Source organism: Morus notabilis, unplaced genomic scaffold (assembly GCF_000414095.1).
Source record: "Morus notabilis unplaced genomic scaffold, ASM41409v2 Scaffold329, whole genome shotgun sequence".
Classification (NCBI taxonomy): Eukaryota; Viridiplantae; Streptophyta; class Magnoliopsida; order Rosales; family Moraceae; genus Morus; species Morus notabilis.
In genome coordinates, this window is record NW_010358084.1 from 95,780 (window position 1) to 119,851 (window position 24,072).

At 36.6% G+C, this 24,072-nt stretch overlaps 5 protein-coding genes across 6 annotated transcripts in view; 2 read left to right on the forward strand and 3 right to left on the reverse strand.

Annotated features, from left to right (window-relative positions):
- The first annotated feature begins 2,674 nt into the window (after nucleotides 1-2,674).
- Nucleotides 2,675-5,459, forward strand: LOC112090347 (receptor-like protein EIX1). Its single transcript, XM_024161479.1, has 3 exons — nucleotides 2,675-3,802; nucleotides 3,910-4,144; nucleotides 4,273-5,459. The coding sequence occupies exons 1-3, from the start codon at nucleotides 2,675-2,677 to the stop codon at nucleotides 5,457-5,459; spliced, it is 2,550 nt and encodes an 849-aa protein (XP_024017247.1).
- A 2,519-nt stretch (nucleotides 5,460-7,978) lies between these two features.
- On the reverse strand, nucleotides 7,979-11,220 carry LOC21409858 (histone acetyltransferase type B catalytic subunit). Its single transcript, XM_010091703.2, has 10 exons — nucleotides 11,070-11,220; nucleotides 10,830-10,871; nucleotides 10,408-10,517; nucleotides 10,200-10,268; nucleotides 10,059-10,097; nucleotides 9,899-9,975; nucleotides 9,674-9,773; nucleotides 9,422-9,503; nucleotides 9,138-9,298; nucleotides 7,979-9,024 (listed from the first exon to the last, which is right to left on the reverse strand). Exons 1-10 carry the CDS (start codon nucleotides 11,146-11,148, stop codon nucleotides 8,377-8,379), a joined length of 1,407 nt encoding a protein of 468 aa, XP_010090005.1. The 5' UTR covers nucleotides 11,149-11,220; the 3' UTR covers nucleotides 7,979-8,376.
- A 1,800-nt stretch (nucleotides 11,221-13,020) lies between these two features.
- Nucleotides 13,021-15,361, reverse strand: LOC21409859 (F-box/LRR-repeat protein At4g29420). The gene is made up of 2 exons (XM_010091704.2): nucleotides 14,867-15,361; nucleotides 13,021-14,122 (listed from the first exon to the last, which is right to left on the reverse strand). The coding sequence occupies exons 1-2, from the start codon at nucleotides 15,324-15,326 to the stop codon at nucleotides 13,218-13,220; spliced, it is 1,365 nt and encodes a 454-aa protein (XP_010090006.1). The 5' UTR covers nucleotides 15,327-15,361; the 3' UTR covers nucleotides 13,021-13,217.
- Nucleotides 15,362-15,741: 380 nt separating this feature from the next.
- On the forward strand, nucleotides 15,742-19,184 carry LOC21409860 (deoxyhypusine synthase). Of its 2 annotated transcripts, XM_024161383.1 has the most exons (7): nucleotides 15,742-16,218; nucleotides 16,304-16,690; nucleotides 16,780-16,866; nucleotides 18,083-18,188; nucleotides 18,315-18,550; nucleotides 18,759-18,824; nucleotides 18,925-19,184. In XM_024161383.1, exons 1-7 carry the CDS (start codon nucleotides 16,021-16,023, stop codon nucleotides 18,940-18,942), a joined length of 1,098 nt encoding a protein of 365 aa, XP_024017151.1. In that variant the 5' UTR covers nucleotides 15,742-16,020; the 3' UTR covers nucleotides 18,943-19,184. The 2 variants fall into 2 exon arrangements, with proteins under 2 accessions (XP_024017151.1, XP_024017152.1); XM_024161384.1 differs by lacking the exon at nucleotides 18,759-18,824.
- A 1,942-nt stretch (nucleotides 19,185-21,126) lies between these two features.
- Nucleotides 21,127-24,072, reverse strand: part of LOC21411668 (receptor-like protein EIX2) — a 3,725-nt gene continuing 779 nt past the window's right edge. The window contains exons 2-3 of the mRNA XM_024161480.1: nucleotides 21,665-24,066; nucleotides 21,127-21,551 (exon numbers count right to left, since the gene is read on the reverse strand). Coding sequence (XP_024017248.1) covers nucleotides 21,538-21,551; nucleotides 21,665-24,066 — 2,416 coding nt within the window. The 3' untranslated portion in view covers nucleotides 21,127-21,537. The remainder of the gene's footprint in view (nucleotides 21,552-21,664; nucleotides 24,067-24,072) is intronic.

A 24,072-nucleotide genomic window follows, 5' to 3' on the forward strand; every position in this document is an offset into this window, starting at 1 on the left:
TATCAGTTGAGTGCCGTACCAGCCTCCACAAGGGAGGTATGCTCCACAAGGGAGAAACAGAAAATAACAATAATGTCCTCCGACTTAAGGGAGGCATTCAAGTTATAATCACGGTGTCGTGGGGGACCTTGCAAACCCTCACGTTCCGATGATTGCGCGCAAGTGGTACGCGAGCACTCGGGCCCATCAGTAAGAAAGATAAGATAAGATAATAAGATTATGATAAGACATCATAATTAAGCATAATCAGCTCATGCATATTTATTCATGTGTACTTACAGTTATTTTGTGAGATATAGTTCCTACTTGCTGAGCGAAAGCTCAATCAGATATGTTCATGCTGTAGGTAAGAAACCTATCAGCAATTCTTGAAGGGCAATGGCAAGCGGCGGACGAATGGTGGAGATGGGAATGGATACCGCTCACGCAGTTATCTTCCGCAGTAAGTTTAAGAAAAATCATGTATATGTATATATGATTTAAAGGTTTCAAGCATGTATGTTTAAAAAGTATAGGTACATATGTATGTTAAGGAAACCGAGGTTGTAGCTAACAACCCTCATTTTGAGTATTTAAGTTTTAGAACGTTGCAACAGAGCATGCAACAAATAAACAAATTTTAAACATGACGATTTAAACGATTGATTTTAAAAGGGCTTTAAGATGTACTTGAATTTAAGATTTCTCACGAAATCCGTTTTAAAGTCAAAATTAAATGGCCTGATTGAATTGGCTAGTTTTAGAAAGGCTTTTAAAGAGTATTTGAAATAGGAGTTCAAATGCTGCTCTGTTTGAAAGATATTTTTAGAACGTTTTATCTTAACTGAAATTAAGAAAAGCTTTAAGAAATTTAGTGATTCACTTATTTGAAATTATTGTTACAAATTATGAAAGTATTCTTTCTTATATTAAAAAAAAAAATGTTCCGCAAATTTTAAGAAACCCCAGTAAGTACAAGTTAAAGTTTAAGTTACAGTGGCGGCCTCATAGGAGGGGCATCACAAACAAAAACCTCAAAAATCAACTAGATATTAAGTGTAAAATGATACTAAATGAGCAAGTAAAACTCACTCATCAACCGGCGACTGAAGACTTGCTGCCGACGACATCTATCAAATTATCGGCAATAACTATCAAATTACTTATTCCAAAGGGAAAAAATTCAATAGGCCAACATTGAGACCCAAAAATCCTTAATAGTACCATTTTAATGGGTATTTGTCTAAATTACCCGGAAAAAACCTAGAGCATCTTAGTTTAATTTCTACAAATGTGTGTGTTTTTTTTTTTTTTTCATATTAAGCTCTAGGAAATATCAAACTTAAAATTTACTGGAGAAATTATTGTCGTAATGTTGTCCATAACTTACTAATATTATTATTTTACTAATATGTCAATGAAATAGATATTAGAGTATTTGGTTTGCAAACTTGTATAGTTTTTGTTTTCCGATAAGTTTATTGTTGTCATCTGCTTATTACTATTCTTCCCTTTTGAGTTCCAAGTAAAACATTCTTATCTGCTTATTATTGATGCTTCTGTTTTGAGTTCCAAGTACATCAGTACCAGATACAAAAGCCTCAGCTTTGACTTGGCATCGCCAAGACTAAGTCTTCCATCCGTGCTATATTCCATACGAACAGGTCATGGTATTGAATATTCCAAACCAAAATGTCATGGTATAAGTTCTTTTCGATCAAACGTCGACCAACTTGCACCCATTTGAATAAGAAAATTGCTTGAGATATCAGTGGTGTCCAACACTATAATTTATAAAAAGTGACTACGGCGTGAGACTCACTTTTTATTAGTGAATGACTTTGGATATCGCCGGTCCTTGTAACGTTATTCTTTGGACGAGTTGCACTGTCATGAAAAGAACAAGTTGATATTCCATAACTACTAAATACCAACAACCATATATATTGCCTTATCTAAAGTCAAGATGAGTTTTGCAAGTCCCACTCACTTCTAAGTCTTTTATTTAACCACAGAAAACAAATTGGCATTGGCCCATGGATGATTCTTTATCGTTACTCTTAGTCAATACGACTTTTGCTAGTCCCTCGCTGCATTAAATCACAAAAATATATTGACTCTTTTTTCCTCCTTTTTCTTTAATATTGCAAGATCTCCCACTATTAGTTGAACAAACAAACAAATTGAAATTCGCCCATGTATGACTTCCAATTGTCCCTCTAAAGATGTCAAAGATCGTTATTGTCAGTCACTGTATTTGGCCACACAACACATCAATGTTGGCTTAGAGTATGTTTGGTAGGGGGGAGAGAGGTCCAATCTCTTCGTGACATTAGAGTATGTCAAACTGTTGCAATGTAACACAAGTTAATAACTGCGCGTTTAAATTAATTGGTGACATAAAAGCCTCACATTTTGTTTCATGGTTTGAGAAATTACCTCTGAAATTAGATCTACTATAAAATTTAAACCTAAATACCAAAAGGTCTATAAATAGAACTGCAACACCAACGTAGAGGGCAACAAATTACCTAGCAGAAAAAAAATCATTCTTAAAACACCCTTTCATCAAAACTTCACAAGAGTACTTGGACGGCTTTCAAATCCAAGTAATATTTGTCAATTGCCGTGGATCTGGTCTGCTCATTGCAATGATGAGTAGATTAATTGTAGTGTTTCACTTCTTTCAGTTTGCATGATCAGTTCCCATGGATCCAACACTTCATCATCATCATCAACAGGAGATGGAGAGCCAAAGATCAGATGCATAGAAGCGGAGAGACAAGCACTCCTTAAAATTAAACGTGATCTTCAAGGAGTATCCAACAACATTGGTGATCCTCTTTCTTCTTGGGGGAATGAAGAGGAGAAAAGAGACTGCTGCAAGTGGCTCGGGATTCAGTGTTCCAGCAAGTCCGGTAATGTGATCAGCCTCGATCTTTCTCCGTCGACTTTTGCCTCGATTATTGCAATTACCTCGAGTTATGAAACCTTAAGAGGTAAGATCAGTCCTTCATTGTTTGAGTTGCGATACCTGACTTATTTGGACCTTGGTTTCATCGATTTCAATGAAAGCCACATCCCAAGTTCTATAAGTAGTCTTAGCCGATTAAGATACCTCAATCTGTCTAACGCTTTCTTGAGTGGAGAAATTCCTCGTCAGTTTTCAAATCTTTCAAGCTTGGAGGTTCTTGATCTTGGCTCTACAGGTTTAGTTCCAACCAATATCCTGGAATGTGCTTCTAATCTGTCTTCTTTAAGAACCCTTGTCCTTACTGATACCAACTTAGGCAAAGCAAGTGATTGGGTGCAGGGAGTTAACCAACTTTCTAGCCTAACAAACTTGCAGTTAAGCTTTTCTTATCTTCCAAATATTAGTAACAATCCTTCCTCTCTCTCCTTTGTCAATTCTTCGACAACTCTTTCCTTCCTTGATCTTAGGAGAAATGATCTTTCTAATTCTATATACCCATGGTTGTTGAACCTTAATAGCCTTGTTTATCTCGATCTCTCACTAAACCAGTTAGAAGGTTCTATTCCAGAAGCTTTTGGCAAGATGGCAGGCCTGAAAAACCTCGATCTCAGTTACAATTGCTTAAGTGGCTCTATCCCAGAAATTTTTGAGAACAAGAGTGGTCTTGAGTACCTTGATCTTGGTTTTAATATGCTGCAAGGTCAAATCCCAACACCCATTTGGAACCAGAGTAAACTACGTTCATTGATTATGGGTTCAAATAATTTTAGTGGCCATCTCCCTCAAACTGCTTTCCAACAATTGAAACAACTAGAAATTTTGGATATTTCTAGAAACTCTATGGGAGGTGTCATTTCTGAAGCCAGATTTCAAATCTTTCTCAGTTACATTATTTGGATCTGTCTTTTAACTCGTTGACTTTGGACATCCATTCTGATTGGGTTCCTCCATTTCAGTTGCATTACATACAGCTTGCGTCTTGCAAGTTGGGCCACCGGTTCCCCAGATGGCTTCGAACTCAAAAGAACTATTACTTTCTTGATATTTCCAGCTCGGAGATTTCGGATACCATTCCCGATTGGGTATGGTATCCGTCTACTCGTGAGGAGGAGTCGATATATTTGAATCTCTGGAGCAATAAAATCAAGGGAGAATCGGAGATGTATCACCAGATTTTCAAGCAAATATTTGGTATACTGTTGATCTGAGTTCAAATGAATTAGAAGGTCCAGTACCTTCTTTTTTGTTCAAAGCCACTACACTACTAGATCTTCAACGAAATAGATTTTCAAATCTAAATATCCTATGTAATGTCACAGGAGATGGAGCCTTAAACTTTCTCGATGTTTCGTATAATAAATTATCAGGGCAACTTCCTGATTGTTGGTCGCATTTTAAAGAATTACAGGTTCTTGATTTGAGAGATAACAATTTATCAGGAAAAATTCCAAGCTCCATTGGCTCTTTAACTGCCATCGACAGATTGATATTAGCTAACAATAGTTTTATCGGGGAGATACCTTCAACCTTGAAAAATTGCAGAGAGTTGTTAATTATCGACTTTGGAGAGAACAAGTTATCAGGGCCAGTTCCGACATGGATGGGGGAAAATATGCCTTCTCTTGTTATTTTCAGCCTGCGATCCAATTATTTTGATGGGAGCATACCTTCCTATCTATGTCATCTAAAACATCTTCAACTGCTGGACTTATCTTTAAATGACATCTCAGGAAGGATGCCGGCGTGTTTTCATAATTTTACAGCGATGAAAGTAAATGAAATCAACGACTTGAATATGAAAAACCCCATTCTTATAAGTGGTTTTAAATATGTTGAGCGCCTATATAGAGGAGAAGTACAAGTCGCATGGAAGGGAGACTTGAAGATATTGCAAAGTACTATTTTCCTTGTGAAAAGCATTGATCTGTCAAGCAACAAGTTGATTGGGGAAATTCCAAGAGAGATAACTCAGCTTTCTGGATTAGTTTCGCTGAACTTGTCAAGAAACAGTTTAAGTGGACAAATCCCTTCGGAGATTGGTCAGTTGACATCTTTGGATGCTCTTGATTTATCATGGAACCACCTTGTTGGTCAAATTCCGCCAAGTCTCACTCATATAGATCGCCTAAATGCATTGGACTTGTCAAACAACAATTTGAATGGAAAGATTCCAACAAGCACTCAACTCCAGAGCTTTCCCTCTGCATACACGGGGAATGTCGGGCTGTGCAGAGACCCACTTCCGAAGAAATGTCCAGATGAAGAACATGAAAGTACCTTTTCTAGAGCTTTTGTTGAAGAAGTTCATGATGAGCTTTTGGACGGGGGATTTTACATTAGTATCGCACTTGGATTCGTAGTTGGATTTTGGGGAGTTTGTGGTGCATTAATCTTCAACAAGTCTTTTAGATATGCATATTTCGAGCTATTAAATGATGTTGGAGATTGCATTTGCGTAAAGGCAGTAATGCACAAGGCCAAACTACTGAGAATTATTAAAAGCTAAGAGGTGAGTACTCTCGCAGAAGTTTGAACAAAGTTGTTTACACTTTACATATACATTGTTACTATATACTAATTTGATTTTGTGTTGCATTTTCCGCATTTATTCGTGATTTGTACCATGACACGGCTCAAAAGCGCCATTGCTTCCGTTGAAGAGAAGGGTGCAAGTTATGTTGGAGACAGTCTCATGTATGCTAGAGCTAAAGAGTGTGATTGTTGCAGTTATAATTTTTCTCTAAGGCCATGTTTGGTAGTTTGTATTGTATTATAACATTGTATTATATTGTATAAGGTGTATTGTCTTATATTAAAAAAGTTTATAACCTAATGCAATATTAAGTGCAATTGTACATTATATTGCATTGTATAATTTTTTATTTTGAACCTTTGTCCTGACTCCGACACCAATCTAGACTCCCGAACTTTTTGTTAAGTTTTTTAAAAATTAAGTCAAAATATAATCGTTTGAAAAAATAAGGGATAAAAACTTAACATTAAAAAAATTGAGGGAATAAAATGGTAATTTTAAAGAAATTAAGAGATAAAAATATAATTGTAAAAATAGAGGGGGTCAAAATATAATATTATAATGATCAAAGGTCAAAATATAACTTATAAAAATTAAAGGGTCAAAAATGCAATCATTAGATAATTTAAAATTTCGTTGTGACCCCTTAAATTTTAGAAAATAATAGGTTATATCCCGATTACCTGTTGGTCTGACCCCGATCCCGAATCGGGTCCAACCCCAACATGAACATAGGCCCGATGTAAAGTAATACAATGCAAATATGCAATACACCAAAAATGAACAACATTCTATAATAAAACCTGTATCTCAATTTACGGACCTGGTATTTTCTTCTAACAAATGAATTGTAGTGTTATTTGTGATTCTACCTGCTATTTTCAAGTTGCATTATAATGGTAACCTTTTCAAATTTATTAGATTGAGCAGTGTAGTATGTTGGACCAAAATTGCGTTTTCCCATTCAAAAAGCATCGTTTTTTTTTTTTGTTTTGAAAGTAAGTAATCGGTTTTCAAATAGTAGACACGGAAACAGTAGAACGAGAAAAGCATTATTGTTTAGCAAACAGGATCAGTACATTGTTTCATTATTTTTTTGTATGAAATGCTATAAGAGCCTCCTTTGAGGGAGAGGAAAAAATAAATAAATAAATAAATTTGCCAAGAAGCATACCTATGATAAGAAATCCTGACTAAGACCACGAATGACAACTAATGAACTATATCAGGTGTTGTAAAAATGACACACAACTGTAAAACAGAGCAATAATTTGTGTCACACTGCTGATTATTTTTCTTTTGGGTGAGGACATAGAAATTCCCATCTTGGATCAATTGGATCAATGACTTCAATTGGAGTACATAATCATAAATTGGTATTGTTCAAAATTACGAAATTAAAATTCCTCTAAATAAATCAAGAACTAGACTTCAAAAGTGGTATATAGCCTAATTAACAGTAGGCCTGTAAGTCGGCCGGGTGGGTCGGTTTTGAAAAACAAATTGGACCGGCCCACGGGTCTCAGGCTGGGAATGATTTGGGCCGCAACAACTTGTAGAATTAGGATACCTGTATACCATTTGGTTATCTCAGGTCGGCCGAGTTACCTAGGGTAAACTATGAGTTTTTTTGTTAAAAAAAACCCTTTTTAACTTATTTTTGTTACTTATCTCATCTAAGACTCAATTTTTACACTCATCCTGAATAAGAATTAAGAATAAACAAGAATTATCTAAAAACTCAACCCTTTATGTTGTGTTATCATTGGAGTTGGACATTGTTTTACCTACTTTTTGAATATGTTCGGCCAGGTAAGAATACCTTGAGTTCATGGAATCCCACCCCACACCCCTACCCGCACAGTACGGGTTGGACATAATTAAAACTGAAAATTAAATAAAAAATTAGAAACCTGTGATTTTCAAGTAGGGTCGGCTCAGCCGAGTTCATCAAATTTGGGGTGATTTCTTACAACCCTAATTAACATATTTCAACAGGGACGAGAACCCTATTATATTCTCAGGTTTAGTACAAGATTTGTAATTTTTTATTCCCAAAGAGCAAAGACATGTTTGGAACCCAAATTTTTTGGTGAAAAGGAGGAATTTTGAGGGACTAAAAGCTAAAAGGTCGATCTTATTTTCCTCATGGGAGGAGAATTTTACAAGTGTTACTCATTTTGGCTTTTTCTCTCCTCGTTCTCGCCACTTTCTCTATCCTCATTCTCTCCTGTCCCTTGATCTCTCCGCTTATTCTATGGTAACTTTCTCTTTTTGTGCTCTAGCTACCAGGCGTCAGCCCCAACCCCATGCCGAACTCAATCTTGAGCACAACCCTAATGCCAACCATAACCCAGGCCCCTACCCCAACCCCCCACCCCTACCTCAATTAGTCTGAGCTTTGCAAAGTCACAATAACAAAAAGGAATCAGTGTCTTGTTTTTATCATAGAAAGGATCAGCATATTAACAAAGCATTCAAGAGTCGATAGATAAGACATACGCAAAATTAATAAAGGTATCAATCTGTCAAGAAGAAGTACTATGAGCAAGAAGTTGCTTAGCAACCAAGTTTTTGAAAACCTAAAAACTGAGCGCGGACATTTTAACAAAGTTACAAGATCTAAAGAAACTATCAATTCTACAAGAAACTTTGACGTCCTGATTGATTTTCTGTTTGTGGCTTCTTAGTTTGCATGAAAAGCACAGAAAATCTATTTAGCTGCTAGGAAGCAATAAGAAGTTACCTCCAAATATTCCAAATGATGAGAGCTCAACCATTTACAAACACACCTCTGGAATTCAAATTTTCAGAGATGCATCATTACCAACTTGCAAGATGGCATATCAGCAAAACAAGAGCGACAGTTTGGCACATTGCTAGGGCATGCTTATGTGCGACGGGGAGATACTTTCACTGCTACTAACTTGATCTGTTTCACTCTCTCATCAACCAACTTCTGGAGCTGCTCTTCCTGACTTGCTTGATTTTCACCTACCATTTGAACGTTGCAAGCTCCTTCACTAGACTTTGATCTTAACATGACAAATGACATCTCTTCGTCATATTCACTAGGCACTTGTATTACCTGCTTCGCAGAAGTACCAGAATCTTTCCCAATTATGTCTTCTTTCATACGGTTTGAAATGATTGCCACAAAATCCTCGATGTACTTATCAATGGGATCAAGGCCAAGAAAGATCAAAACCTCCCAACACTGGAGAAACTGTTTCTTATTAATTTTCAGACTATTTCGAACATCCTCAACAGCAGATGGGGGTGGCATGAGGCGAGGGATCTGGGCTTTCTTTGACACTTTTCCTTGCTTCAGATGCAAAATAGCCTCATCAACTGCTGGCTTGATTGGTTCAAAAACGAGCAAGCGTGGTATGTCAATGCAGGTGCGTACATGTTGCAAGTAATCCAATGGTTCTTCAATTGTCAGATCATGGACATCTTCAGAAATTGCAACATCATTGAGCACCTCAAGAAGGTATCTTCCATAGCCCTTGTGCTGGTAAGGTGGCAACATCAGTATCTGCCATTTACCAAAATAACTCATGAAACTTCTAAAAGATAATACAATATGCAACTAATAAGTGCTGCCATGAAAGTACAACTTTACTATACAATGACAAGAAAAGTCTGAACCTGACTGATCCGCAGACGAGAATTGTCAGGATAATGGTAAAAACGATAGATGGCTGCAAAACCAAGCAATATACTATGCACATCCCCCTGATGATCGCTTCTCTTTTGGATCAAAAGATACAGCTCCCAACTAGGATCGGTAACGTCAATTGGACTGCTACCTAATAAAATAATAATAATAATAATAATAATAATAATAATAATAATAATAATAATAATAAAAGCAGAAGTTAAAACCAAATAATTAAAGTTGCTCTGATGAAGGACTCAAAATAGTTAGTTACCATCAACAAGAAGAAGAACAAGAGGAATCAAGTGACCGTAAAGGGGCCCAGCAGCTGTTTTTCCAATCACCATACGCACAACCTGTGCAGCGGGGGAGTGCATGAGTTTTAGCACTCTATTTCAACTCACACTTCACATGGATACGGAGAGAGATGGAATGAATAATCACCACACATGAAAATAGGAACTACCAAATACATGAAAACTATCATTCTTGTTATAACATCAAAAGACAATTAAATTTCAGATACCTCCAATTTAGAAGTGGCCGCTTCTAAATGACTATCAGAACCAACAACATGCCCATTGGAGGTCTTTTGCTGCAATATCTCACCACCAGAAACAATGGATCTGAACATAGATAGTAGAAACAGAAACCAAAGAGTAATTATATAATTTAAATGGAAAAAGAAAAAAGAAAACGATTCTGTCAAACTCATAATTCTTGGGCTCCGTATGATAAAATGATGTAGCACCTGATAAAATCTCTTTGAGTCGAAAAGGTTTGAAGGAACTCTTCTTTACTCTCAACAAGGGTATCAGCAAAAATATTCTGTAGAACAGAGATAACCAATCACCAGATCCATGGACACAGAAACCTAACTTAACAGTTTAAAATGAAAATCTAATTCATACCTTAAGAGCTGTTTTCAAATCTGTGATCCCTTTGCCTCCCTAAGAACAATTACCAACAGCAATAAACGGAAAGAGCGGTCACAGAAAGCTAAAAGAGCAGAACCGTTGCTTCTAAGAAGCAGGATGAAAGTCAAAACTTACATCAGATGTGCTTTGGAATGAAATATCGGCATATGCATGGAATGATATACTGCTGACCCATATGGTAATCTGCAAACCACGTACAAAAGATACTTTAGAATCAAGAGGAGCAACATTGTGATAGTGCAATGTTTGAATTAACATATTCGAAAACCAGACTTCAATGAATATGGAAATAATCTCGGATCTAAAATGCCTAAAGTGTTACCTTCAGTCCCTGGTAACCGTGTATCTTTCCGTCTTCCTCAAAAAAGCTATTCAAGTCAGCCGGTTCAATACAAAAACTACTTGAATCACCCACTTCCTCTTTGCTAGATACTGCCAATTCCGCCAAAAAAAAAAACAAACAAATCTCAACAAATTTACAAACAAAGTAGGATGTAAGAAATTCCACAAAGTAAAAAAAAAAAAAAAAAAAATTCCAATTGCAGAAATAACTGAGGATTTTTATGTTTATCAGCTTATTTCTATTCGTCACAAAAAATGCAGAGCGCTGAACAATTCATTACACTAGTAAAACATGAAAATTAGTAGAAATAAGTTGAACATTAATAGAATTACAACTTACAAATAACATAATGAAACAAACTAATTAAAAAATCAATAAATGCGTAAATAAATCCTTCATACCCAGATAAATTTTAATGCAGTCTTTCGCCTCAACTCCAGCATCTGCCACCGAAAACACGCCAAAAAAAGAAACAAAATCCCGAAAAATTAAGCTCCTTAACAAGAATAAGACAGCAGAGACAACGGAAAAGAGGGCAAAAAACTTGTAAAACACAAGAGAAGAACTATTTTCAAGTAATTTCTGAGGAAAGGAAAAGTGGGGGAAAATGAAATGCAAAAATGGGAGCTGATTCGAGTTACAGGTATTGGAGAAGCCCACGCGGCGGCGTTTCTTTGGATCGGCGACTGGGTCGGCGGTGAGTTGCTGCTTCTGGCCCATCTTTGCAGTGCTGAAAGTTAGGGTTTTTTTGGGGGCGGGAAATGCAAGAGAGATGGGCGCGGGAAATTGTACTGTACGAAATTCGGGGGAATTAGGGCTCTCTCTCTCTCTCTATATATATACACACACACACACACACACGTATATTTGGAGAGAAGATAACTTCTCGTGCGCTGCACGTGATATTCAGAGTGGGTTGGGCTGTGTCATGTTAAGGGTTGGCAAAGTTTGGGCTGGGTTTTTCAGTTTGCTACTAATTTCCCTGTCATACTCCGTTTTGCTACTAATTTCAGTTTTGGCAAGTTTGGTTTTGTGATGAAATTTATATGTTATTTTGAGTGATTTTTCGCCTTTTTTTTTTTTTTTTTTGTGGCACGCTAATTTATCATAAGATTAGAAATGCTTTTAAAATGGCACTTTACTTTTCTCTCTCTTTTTTGGCAAAAGTCAATTCATGACGACAAATTGTGAATGCCTTTAATTTTATGGGAAAAAAGATAAATACTTTTATTTATTTTTTACATTTTAATATCTTTTAGTCAAAAAATTATTGTCCTATTTGTTTTATTAGTTTAGTTCAATTCAATTAGGTTTGAATAGTAAGTACAATTTAAACTCGTGTTTAGTAAGCACGCAGACTAAATTATATTCCATGTTTGAACTGAGTTAAACTGTTTAACTTAAAATTTAGCTTCCGCTTAAGTTTAACCATTCAAACTATTTTTAACAGTAAAAGGTGCTCACTCACTCTGTTTTTCACACCTACTAAACATAAATTCAAATTTTATTCCATATTAATATTAAAATTATAACTGCACATCAAAATGTCAATTCAAATTACAATATAAACCACACATTTTAAATTTTATCTTTAGATAAAAAAGTTAAAATCAATAAAATTCGAATCAACGGATCAAATAGGGGCTATATTAGTTAACAATGTATTAATCAAGAATAAAATGGTAAAAATCTTAAAACAATAATTTAAAGGGTAGGTTCACCAATTTTCTCTAATTTTTTTCATCAACTTATTGGGATGATTGCGTTTTTGTTCCCTTTGTTTCTTCTCTTTTGAAAATGTTCCCTCTGTTTTTAAAATTTTACAAAGAATGCTATACATTTTCCAGAAATGTCATAAATGATAGAGAGAAAAACTAAAGGGAGGGAAAGAAAATATACATTACAAAGGAAAGAAAATGTAAGTGAGAGAAATGAAGTTGGTTTTCTTTTATCTTGTTTGATACGTAGAAGGAAAGAAAATTAGTGTCCAATTAAATTACTACTTTGTCAATTATTTGATGTTATTTTAATTTAAAACAAGAACAAAAAAGTAATTTAATTATTTATGCATTACCTAACAGGTTTTTCATAAAAAAATCTATCCACTTTTTGGTGAAATAAAAATTGGTGGGTCCTAGTGTACTCTTTTCCATTTTCTACTCTCTTAAAAAATTCATGCTCTTTTATTTCCTCCCACTTTTCACTTTCGTTAAACATACAACCCGTTTAATTCACTAATTTAAATTGAGATGCAACTTTATGTAAATTATTTACTGTAATAAAAAAATTAAATGTAATTATTTATAAAAGCTTTCTATTATAACAAAATTTAAATTCTAAACTCGAATCGGTGAAATGAACGGAACTATAGTATATTGAATATCATTATTCAAGTTTGAATTATCATAACAATTATTAACCCTATTTACACAACAATCTTTAACCTTAATTAGACAAAAAAAAAAAAGGAAACTATCCAGTTTTCAGTAAAGAAAACTTACCGAAATAATTTAAGAAACTTATTAGAGGTCTAATAAAATATTAAGAATTTAAACATAATATTATTTTCTATATTTATTATATTAATCTTCCTAATAATATATTCTTCTTCTTCGTCAAATCCAATCTCATCCAGGCATTTTTTTTTTTCCTCGATTCTCACAAGTCCAATAAATTGTTTGCTCCTCAAAGTTCTTAACCGATTTAAGCCTGCAAAACCAAATCCTTGCTCCAATTTAGTATAGCCAACTCCAACTGAGCTAGAACAGATTAAAATTGCAGTTGACAAACTAATAGGCATCAGAGAGCCAGATGTCCTGTGTTCCTTCTTCCCAAATTCCCCATCTCCATCTAACTCTTGGCCAATTAGCTCTACATTTCCACATGAATTGGCTAGCAAGACTAGAATCAACTTCACTGTGAATAAGCAATGCCATGCCTGACAAATCGGCGAATCTATCCAAAATACAAGATACGAACGAAAGACTAGTTTCGACTTCATCAAACACCACATGAGCAGTAATCTCTTTCAAGCCATTCATCTTCACTCTGCCTTCAAACCGTTCAACGGAAAGAAAAGCATTCTTTTCCGTACACAATGCTGCCAACCACGCTCCAGCACCCAATTTGAGCGAACTCACATTAGGGAAGTAATCCAACAACGTGTCGAGTCTTAACATTGGAGTAACCAGTTCATTACGTTTTGGTATATCCACCCGAAGCATTTTAACAGCTCTACTTGATCTAAACATCCTCAACAGGCAACAAAGATCCCAAGCTGCAACCTGGAGGCTTATCAAAGAAGGAATATCTTTCATTTTAAACTTATCTGCTTTCTCGACGGTTAGATGGAGAACAGACAAAGATGGAGTTTCGAGGACAAGAGATCTTGGTCTGACACATTCCAGTTTCAGTTCAACGAGGTTTGGAGCCAATATTGTTAAAGAAGTAGGCGCATTTGAGACTATCCAGTGACAAATCTTCAGGTGCATAAAGTCAATCTTTGGTTCTTTAAGTCCTCCAACGCCAATCAAGTTAAGAACTTGCAGACCCGGAAAACAATCGCAAACTTTGTTTAGGTCCTCGTCGTCAAGCCTTATATATTCCAGGGTCAAAGTTGTGAGCTTGGGCATGAGTTTCAAGCCATCCACTGACAGCCATGCATTTTTCACCTCTAGTTCAAGAAGACTATAGCCTGGATGTATATAAAAACAAACGTCAAAACAGTCTCACTCAACAGTAACACAAATATCATAACCAAATCACAAAATTCCTCACTTGCCCACGAAAGCATAACTGCATAAACATATAAATACGATATAGTGAACATTGGCTTAATAAACTATCCTTGGCCCTTAAACAATAGTTACTATGAAGAAATGGGCAAAGGTCAAATATTTAAGATAAGTGAAAGCTATATTTCAAACAAGAGTTCATAAAGTTTGAATAGCATTACATAACAGTCAAGAAAATTACTATTTGTTCCCAAGAGAGTAGTGCCCAGTTTACACTTTCGATGCATCAGTTCACCAATTATCTCAAAATCTTAAGAATTAAGTACTAGTCCAATGAAAAAAATGTGGGACTGTCATGAATTATGAAACAACCATATTGCTCACCAAGTTACCAATCATCCGAGAAGCTTAAGCCGATATGAGATAAACTAACATTAATTTTCATTTCTTATAACATATAAATGAAAATTCCATGGCATTGAAAACTCTGTTCAAAAAAGAAAAAAAAAATGTCCCCCAACATATTAGTAAGAGCAAATCACATGCATTTTTCCGGCCAAGATTTAACTTCCATTCTCAATTTGATCAAATTTGCCACTAAATTAAGAGTCCGGGGACAAATCATCAAAATTAAACGATTAAAAACCAATTTTTTAACGCTAATTACCAAAAAAAAATTCCTGAGAGATCGAGGAAAAACTTACAATACGAAGAAATGAAAGCCAAAGCGTCGGATCGTCGCCAACTGGACTGACTCCAAAAATCGGAGATCGAAAGAGACTTCAGCCCTCCGCCGATCACCGGAAGCCACTCCTCCAAAAACCGGACGTCGGTCAGGTAGAGGTCGTCGCCGTCGTCTTCAACCTCGTCGTACGATTTTCTCCCCAGGGACTTCTCTACGCCGATGGAGATCGTCTCGAGTCCTCTGGAATTGAGGACCAGGTTCTTGAACGCGGACTTGAAGGGCGTCGTTCTAGCCAAGTGATTGTCGTTTCGGGAGCGGTACTTGTGGTAGCGAGACGGCGTGCAGAGGTGGCTCAGGGCCCGGACCTCGTACGACGATGCGTTTAGGGTTTTCGAGACGAGCCGGCAGCGAACCAGGTCGGCGGAGTCGGGGAGTCGGCTCAGGATGTCGATGAGCAGAGACGGTGGGAGTTCCTCCATTGTTGAGACTTTGGGAGGGAGAGGGAGAGAGTACAAATGCTTTTGTTTGGTGGTTGACCTTTGACCAGAATCTTGTCGTGCAGACGAGGAGTGATAGTCCCCCACTCTCGTTAATGGCGCGTGTTCACGCTCTTTAGAAAATAAAAAAAAAAGAAATATTTTGCACAATTTCCCATAAACTTTAATTTCAACAATATGTCTCTTTAATTTATAAAATAATTGTAATGTGTCTCATTTTAACACTTTTATTCTGATGTTTTATCTGACTTGAGGGATTAAAAGCTAGGGAATCAAAGAAAATATATATTACGGTTTGAATTGGTATATAATAAGGATGTATTTAGAGTAAAAATTCGTATTATAATTCAGATTATATGTTTTTTATTATAAAAAATATCTGCACTGTTTTTGCAGGTTGCGGAAAGAATCACCAAAATCTTACGATTTGAAAGGGTAGATGTGTAAAGCAAAAAGAGCACGGCATCAACGTGATAAAATATTCAAACCCAGAAACGGGAAAAAAGCAAAAAGAAGAAATAGAAAAAAAAAAAAAAAAAAAAATTAGAGGACACAGATGCTACGCTATGTTATGCGCAAGACAGGGCTTTTCAGCTTTCAGCATCAAAACTAATCGGCGGTGGCTTGTTCTTCTTCTTCTTCTTCTTCTTCTTCTGCTAAGCAACTGAGAAGAGCAATGGAAAACGACGAGTCGCTAGCGCTTGCCCGCTCGGCAGCGTTCAAAGAATCGGAAAGCCTGGAAGGAAAATGCACGAAAATCGAGGGTTACGATTTCAACCAAGGGCTCAACTACCCTCGCCTGCTTCACTCCCTCCTCACCACCGGCTTCCAAGCCTCCAATCTCGGCGACGCCATTGAAGTCGTCAACCAAATGGTCAGTATTCCTCAGTATTCTTCTTCTCTTTCCTCAATTCTCTTCCTTTTTTTTTTCATTTCATTTCGATTCATTCCTTTTAAAGCTAGATTGGCGGCTCTCCGACGAGCGTATCGCCGAGGATTGCGACGCAAAGGAGAGAGATTTGGAGTACAGAAAGTCCGTCAACTGTAAAGTTTTTCTAGGTTTTACTTCGAATTTGGTCTCTTCTGGTGTCAGAGAGACGATTCGTTATCTTGTTGAGCATCGTATGGTCGATGTTGTTGTAACCACCGCTGGTGGCATTGAGGAAGACCTAATAAAGTGCCTTGCGCCGACTTTTAAAGGCGATTTTTCGCTCCCCGGGGCGTATTTGCGCTCCAAAGGGCTGAATCGGATTGGGAACTTGTTGGTTCCTAATGATAATTATTGCAAGTTTGAGGATTGGATTATTCCCATTTTTGATCAGATGTTGAAGGAGCAAATTGAAGAGGTAATTGCTTACAATGCCTTTTGTTTTGTGTGTGTAATGTTGTTGGTTTGCGTTATGTTATGTTAAAGACAGGGCTATTTGTTGAGCAGAATGTGTTATGGACGCCATCTAAGTTGATAGCTCGCCTGGGGAAGGAGATAAATGACAAGAGTTCTTACCTCTATTGGGCATCTAAGGCAAGTTTTTTTATTTGAGTTTTAGGTTCCGAAGTATACTGGCACTGTTGGTCATAATTGTTATAGATTAGATCCTTTACTAACAAGAGGAATAATATAAAAGAAAGGCTTTGTAGGATTTGGCGGAGGACTCCCGTTTCTAGTTCGGACTCACAAAGTGGGTTCAGGGGATTTCTCAATATAAAATTATAATTAAAATACCTTCCAAACTCTTTGGGCTCGTTTGGTTCAACAACTCAAACTGAAGAGATTTGAATCTTTTTTGTTAGAATTGTAAAATCTGAACTGTGGTAATTCAAACTATAATCCGAACTGTTGTTTCGATATACAAATAAATTATAATTTGAACTGGGAATAAAATCCGAACTGTGTTTGGATAAAGTGTTGAAAACTGTCATTAAAGTTTTGTAACAAATCTTATAAAACCTCATTATAAATGACATTAAAAAATATGCAATATGGGTGTGGATTTGTTCATCTCTTTATTATGAACACATTAAAAAAATCATCTCAATCGAAATTAATACGGAGAAGTTATAACATTTTTAAGATTGAAATTGAAGAGAGAAAAAGTAAAATATGGAACTACTAGACTGTTGACAACAATTTAGATTGTTAGAATTTAGGAGAGGAGGTGAATTCTAAAATCAACAATTTGAGTTGTCCTTGAACCATTATTAATGGTTTGAATTGTTCTTGAATTTTCCTCTCCCAAACACCAGTTTAAATCCTAAACTAAGGTTTGAATTCTAAACAACAGTTTGAGTTGTTGAAACAAACAGGGGCTTTATATTTCTCTCTAATCTGATCCTAAAACCGCCCCCCTAATAAAAGTATTACTAGGACAGGTGAAAATGCATGCTGTAAAAGGTCCAGCGTGCTAATTCTGCGTCGGCTCTACAAAGTGAACAATAATATGCTATAGTGCTGGTAGTTATTGTAGTCTTAGTGGTTGTCTAGTTCCAAACCTTCATTGTATTCTTGGCTTGCTTCTAGGTATTCTTTATCATAGTATTCTTGTCATAACAAAATATTGTTGTGTAGTTGTGTTCCTTTGGAGTCAATTGTTGGGTTTCTTTACTACTTGGTACTCTACTTTGTGGTAGTGTTTTAGCTTTCAAGAATCCTGCTCAAGGTTTTTGCTGCGTAAGTTTATCAGAATATTATGAACACTAATCACGCAGATGATTTGATTATTTTTGTGGATGTTTTCTAGAACAACATTCCAGTCTTTTGTCCTGGTATAACCGATGGCTCCTTGGGGGACATGTTGTATTTCCATTCCTTCCGCAACCCGGGTCTGATTGTTGACCTAGTGCAGGGTTGGTTCTTTGCTTTTTCTTATTGACAAGTTTTTTCTTTCTTTCCCTATGCATGATCATAGTGCGGAAACAAAAAATATTGAAGAGGAAATAAGTGAATGGAAATGTAGTTTGCTCTTTGAACAGATATCAGGGCCATGAATGGTGAAGCTGTCCATGCAAATCCTAGAAAGACCGGAGTTCTTATACTTGGAGGGGGACTTCCCAAACATCATATTTGCAATGCCAATATGATGCGTAATGGTGCAGATTATGCTGTCTACATCAATACTGCCCAAGAGTTTGATGGGAGTGATTCCGGTGCTCACCCTGATGAGGCTGTATCGTGGGGGAAAATACGTGGCTCTGCTAAAACTGTTAAGGTAGCCTATTTAACCCCTTCTATTCTATGTTGATTTGCTATTTCCGTTTTAGCTTTGGTTTTCAATTGCATATGTGTATCTGAACCCAACACAAGTCCCTTTACAATATTTTTATTCTCATATCCAGAATGATTGACTTGTGTCCTTTTCATGTAATTATTCTTATTGTGATTCTAATATACGTGTTTTGTTGTGTTTTAATCATCAGGTGCATTGTGATGCAACGATCGCTTTTCCTCTTCTGGTTGCAGAAACATTTGCCAAGAAATCTACTGTCTGAGTCTCAATAAAGATTTTTGAGAGTGAAGAGTTGATTTAATAATTTATTCTTTGTGCTCGACCCTTAATGAAGTAATCTCCATTGTTAACTGTAGAATTTCCAGGCAACGTGATTGGAACAAATCTGTGGCTGACAGTATCAGACAAAGCAGGAGATGAGAGTGAAGATTTTTGAGAGTCTCAATAAAGATTTTTGAGAGTGAAGATGATATGCTGTTGTCACTCGGAACCGAACAAAAAACTGAAAAAGTAGTCGTCAAAATGGATTAGCTGGGGAGGCCATTTTTGTCTTAGGTTAGATTACAGAAATACAGATATCTGATTTTTTGAATGGCACAAGCACAACGTTTCTAAAGCATTTTCTATTATTTTCCATTATGATTGATGTTTAGTGCTCAAACATATCTCATCATATAGTGGCCAATGGAGGGCTTTTTTTTTGGGTGCTGATGTGTGGCCAATACGGTGCTTGCTCTCACCTGGTGCTGTTTGGTATTGTTTTCATTCGTTTTGAAAACGTTTCTGCATGTTTTTAAAAACAAACTAAACACGACGCATTTTATATCTAAAACAATCTCTAAGAAAAATAACCAAATGTTATTTCAGAAACAGTTTCAACACCATTCTTAAAAAATTTTCATTTTTAATTTCTTACTCAAAACAAAAATCATTTTAAAAACACTACCAAATGGGAAGAAAAGCAGTCATCTTGGCAAATTATCTTTTGTGTGCAACACCACCGCCAAGGAGAATGCCTTAATTAAAGCATGTAGATGGTGCTGGTCCATTGGTATCGAAAGCTGAAGCAGCTAATCCGCAAGTTAATTGCAGGCTAATAGAATATATTGTGGAAATGGGAGATCCTGTGTCTGAAATTATAATTAAGAACCTTTCTCTTTTTATTGTGTTTCAAGTTCAACCATCAAGATTATTTTGTGAGATTTGGACTTTGCGGATCAGCTGCAACTAGTTTGTTGAGCTTAACCGTTAGCTCTCTGCCCTTTTCAAAGTGCTCCAAAGCTATCTCCTCATCCGTTGCAAGTTTTCCAAACCAGAGTGTGTTGTAACTATGCCACCCAACTTCAACAGTTTCTTTAGCCTCTCATGGTAATTCCAAACATTGACCTTGTCAGCGTTGACAAAAGTGAAGTCGAAACTGTTAGGACCACGGGCTCCACCATAAGAGATTGGGGTTCCAACTCAAAAGGTTACCTAGTGAGTGGAATAGCCCACTCCCTTATAAACCCATTATAGCTCCCATTTGTTGCTAATGTGGGACATTGTTCACACCTCTAATAGAAACCACCCGGCATTCTAGATCCGCAATTCAACACCAAAAAAGAAATGAGTCCACAATTGACACATTGTGCACGAATTAAAGGAGTTTTCGTTTTGTCAATTCTTACATTTTTATTATTATTATTATTATTATTATTTTTATTTTTATTTTTTGTGATAAGCAGAGACAGAGAGAGTTGCCTAAGAAAAGGATTAACATGACAACAACTGCATTGAATAGAAGTAACCTCCTTTGAGCTCCTTGAGAAGTTCAGCTTCACGCGGATACACACTAATCTCCAACACATACTCTCATGAAATTAGAGAACGACATTGAATTTGAATGTACATGGTATACAAAAAAGGAAAAAAGAAAAGTTGAAAGAAAAACCAATTCAAAAATGATCATGTAATCCTGCTTTTGCTGGATAACTAGCACGCGGCAAGATCCGAGATTCCTTTCCATACAAGAAAAAGAAAAGAAAAACAACAAGAAACCATACAAGACCAATGGTTTTCAACTTCATAATAGTTCATGCATAACAAAACATTTGTTCAACACATTCATCCATGAAAAGGAAAAACCACATAAACATCTTTGATTAAAAGCACATCATGATCAGAAAATGCGCCTGCAAATGGTGATCCATCGCCCATTGAAAGGAGAAAGATTTCAACTCAAGGATCGGCCTCGAGAGACTAGACTTGTTGAACTTGATGGCATCAAGCCTTGCACGATGATCATAGAGAACTAGACTTGTCTAACCTCATCATCCTCTCATGATCACAGTGAGGATGAGTAAAAATTGTTCTTTACTACGTACGATTGATTATTTATTATCTTAAAATTTTTAACGCGATCTATAATATATTCCAACCCCTTTTGTTCATTCATGCCTTGTAAAACAATTTTTACTAGATGATAAGAACATCCATTTGCATGCTTATGTCGTTGGCAAAATTAATCGCTTCTAATCCAAGAGAATGTTAGATTAGACATGCTACATTTTACACCAAACATGTCTTCTATTATGATAGTACAATCCAATACAATGCAACGAAACACATCTAATATCAAAATATGTTGTGCTAAAACAGCCACGGGAAATGTAATACACACTGAAACATAGACATAAAAAACAGAGAACATAAACACTGAAGCAGGGCGGTAAACGCAATGCCAGTCCATTACCCCTTAGATCGAAAGGTTGAAGCAACAAATTAAGTTCAACTATCTTTTAGAAACCAGCAGCATACATGACAAGTCCTATTTTAACATTATAAATTGAATGTTGAAGAAAATTCCCAACTCATCACTCTGAAACAGAAAGCTCCCCAGTCTCCAATTCATGAAATGTTGTCTTCACTTGAAGGGAATTTATATTTCTCTATGAGATGCTAAAGCTCCTGATAATGATGGTAATTAGTAGTCAATCATCACCAGCTATCAAAAAAGCAATGAAATACGTAATTAAGCAAAAGAACAAATGATATACAAAGTTTAACTTTTTCTAAAACTTTTAGAGAGAGAGTATACCAATTAGCTTTTGATCATACTTAGTAGTTTGGCCTTGTGCGTTGCTACAGTTATGTAGAGCGAATCTCCGGCGTTGTTCAACAACTTCAAGTATCTGTATCTCCAAGATTTGTTGATGATAAATGTCAAACAGAACCCCCAAAATCCAACTATAAATCCAACTGCTATGCTTATGTAACATCCTTCGGTTATAAACTCATCTTGTTCGTCGTCGATGACATCATCTTCTATAGCTTTAGAAATTGCTGGTTCTTCTTCACCTGGACATTTCTTTGAAAGTGGGGCTCCACAAAGCTCAGGATTTCCCAAATATGCAGCTGGATCACGTGATTGGAGTTGAGTGCCTGATGGAATTTTTCCTGACAAATTGTTGCTCGACAAGTCCAGTGTATTGAGACGGTCTACTTGGGAGAGACTTGAAGGAATTCTGCCGAAAAGGTGATTCTTTGATAAATCAAGAGCATCTAAAGATTTCAACTCGCCGATCTCTTGTGGGATTTGTCCACTCAAATTGTTTCTTGACAAGTTCAATGAAACGAGGCCAATAAGTCGAGTGATTTCTTTTGGAATGTCTCCTGACAGCTTGTTACTTGACAAGTCAATGTTCTTTAGAAGTCCCAAATTTTTGAACTCACGTACTACTCCTTTCCATACCAAGAACAACCTTTCGTTGTAGAAATCTGACGGAATGCCATCCCAACCGCGACTGTATTGTTGATAGGGCTCTCTAATTGCTGAATCTGTTCCCCCAGTTGCTCTCAATGCTGTAATGTTACCGAGGCAATTTGGAATACTGCTTGAAAGCTTGTTTGAAGACAAGTCCAGCAGTTGAAGGTGTACTAAATGACACAGTTCTGAGGGCATACTCCCATTGAAGTTATTTGATCGTAGACTAAGAATAACAAGCTTTGTGAGACTATTCCCTATCCATGTCGGTGTTTGCCCCGACAATTTATTTTCTCCTACATCGAAAATCACCAACTCTGTACAATTTTGTAACGAGGAAGGCAATTCTGCAGTAAAACTGTTCTTCCCCAAATGCAATATCTCTATACCAGTTAATAGACCAATGGAGGTAGGAATTTTCCCTGATAACTTATTACTTCCCAAGACAAGAACTTGCAAAGGGCCTGCTTGTGACCAACAATCAGGAAGCTCCCCGGACAATTGATTATAAGAAACATCAAGAAAGACCAGCTCCAACCCATATGGTGTACAATTACATAAGGAGTTTATGTCTGAAAATTTGTTGTTGAACAGATTTAGTGATTTCACTTGGAGTAGAAAAGGTGGTATCGGGCCTTCCAAATGATTTGAACTCAAATCAATACTATCTAGGGGTGAAAAAAGGGGCCCTTGATAATCTTGAATCTTTCCTTTAAATTCATTATCAGAGAGATCGAGAGTTCTTAAGGAAATAAGATGGTTCCACAAAGTATACGGAATAGAATCTGAAATTCCGGAGTTGGAGATATTAAGTGTGGACATCGAATTCTGAGTTAGGAGCCATTTTGGGAAGTAAGGACCCAACTTGCATCCCCCAAGTTCTACAATTGCCAATTGAAAGGGAGGAATCCAATCAGAAGAGACGTCGAAAACGATATGTGAGTTAGAAGATAAATCCAAATGAGATAGGTTGAACAGCTTCAAAAAATGAACTTCAGTCATCACATCTGCCATAGAGTTATCAGAAATATGCAAAACCTCCAACTTCGATAACTGACCAAGACTTTTGGAGAGATTTCCATTTAGCTGATTTGAGTTGAGCCTAAATTCTTTCAAAGATTGATACAGTGTAAAATTAGGCAATGATCCCACAATTCTATTCATTCCTAAATCCAAAATCTCCAAAGGGAAATGGACACAGCCGCGGGATGTTGATTCAGCAAAGTGGAGTTCTCCACTGAGACTGTTGTTGTATGCATGGAATTCTTGTAGTGCACATATTTTCCAAATGGATTTTGGAATTTCACCAGAAAGCATATTATTGCTGAGATCAAGGTATTGAAGAAAATTCATGGTTCCAAAACCTTCTGGAATGGATCCTTCTAGCTGGTTTCCGCTGAGATCAAGTTGTACAAGGGCAGTGATATTCCCAAAAGATTTTGGAATGGGACCTCCTAATCGATTGCTTCTAGGATCATAACCGATTTCGCCGCCTCTAAGATCAAGATGTGTAAGGGCAGTCATTTTTCCAAAAGAGATTGGAATAGAACCTTCTAAGTCATTTCCAGCAAGATAAAGGGATTCAAGAGCAGCTAGATTCCCAAAAGCCTCCGGAAGGTATGTTTTCGACAGGCAATGAAAGAGGTTAAGATGAACAAGGCTACGACTATAGTTGAACAACCATTGAAATACAGAAGCAGAGAGTAGGTTTTCAGAAAGATCAAGGACTGCGAGAAACTTTGAAGAATTAACAAGGGAAAGA

Excerpts from the sequence above, each read along its gene's own strand:
- LOC112090347 (XM_024161479.1), top strand. The coding sequence starts at position 2,675 with ATGATCAGTTCCCATGGATCCAACACTTCATCATCATCATCAACAGGA. Across the intron at positions 3,803-3,909 it reads CTAGAAACTCTATGGGAGGT|TTGCATTACATACAGCTTGC; the intron begins GTCATTTCTGAA and ends CCTCCATTTCAG. Across the intron at positions 4,145-4,272 it reads GATTTTCAAGCAAATATTTG|GAGATGGAGCCTTAAACTTT; the intron begins GTATACTGTTGA and ends GTAATGTCACAG.
- LOC21409858 (XM_010091703.2), bottom strand. The coding sequence starts at position 11,148 with ATGGGCCAGAAGCAGCAACTCACCGCCGACCCAGTCGCCGATCCAAAG. Across the intron at positions 10,518-10,829 it reads CTGCATTAAAATTTATCTGG|TATCTAGCAAAGAGGAAGTG; the intron begins GTATGAAGGATT and ends CGGAATTGGCAG. Across the intron at positions 10,269-10,407 it reads ACGGTTACCAGGGACTGAAG|ATTACCATATGGGTCAGCAG; the intron begins GTAACACTTTAG and ends CGTGGTTTGCAG.
- LOC21409859 (XM_010091704.2), bottom strand. The coding sequence starts at position 15,326 with ATGGAGGAACTCCCACCGTCTCTGCTCATCGACATCCTGAGCCGACTC. Across the intron at positions 14,123-14,866 it reads GGCTTTCATTTCTTCGTATT|GCTATAGTCTTCTTGAACTA; the intron begins GTAAGTTTTTCC and ends ATATACATCCAG.
- LOC21409860 (XM_024161383.1), top strand. The coding sequence starts at position 16,021 with ATGGAAAACGACGAGTCGCTAGCGCTTGCCCGCTCGGCAGCGTTCAAA. Across the intron at positions 16,867-18,082 it reads ACCTCTATTGGGCATCTAAG|AACAACATTCCAGTCTTTTG; the intron begins GCAAGTTTTTTT and ends GATGTTTTCTAG. Across the intron at positions 18,189-18,314 it reads GATTGTTGACCTAGTGCAGG|ATATCAGGGCCATGAATGGT; the intron begins GTTGGTTCTTTG and ends CTCTTTGAACAG.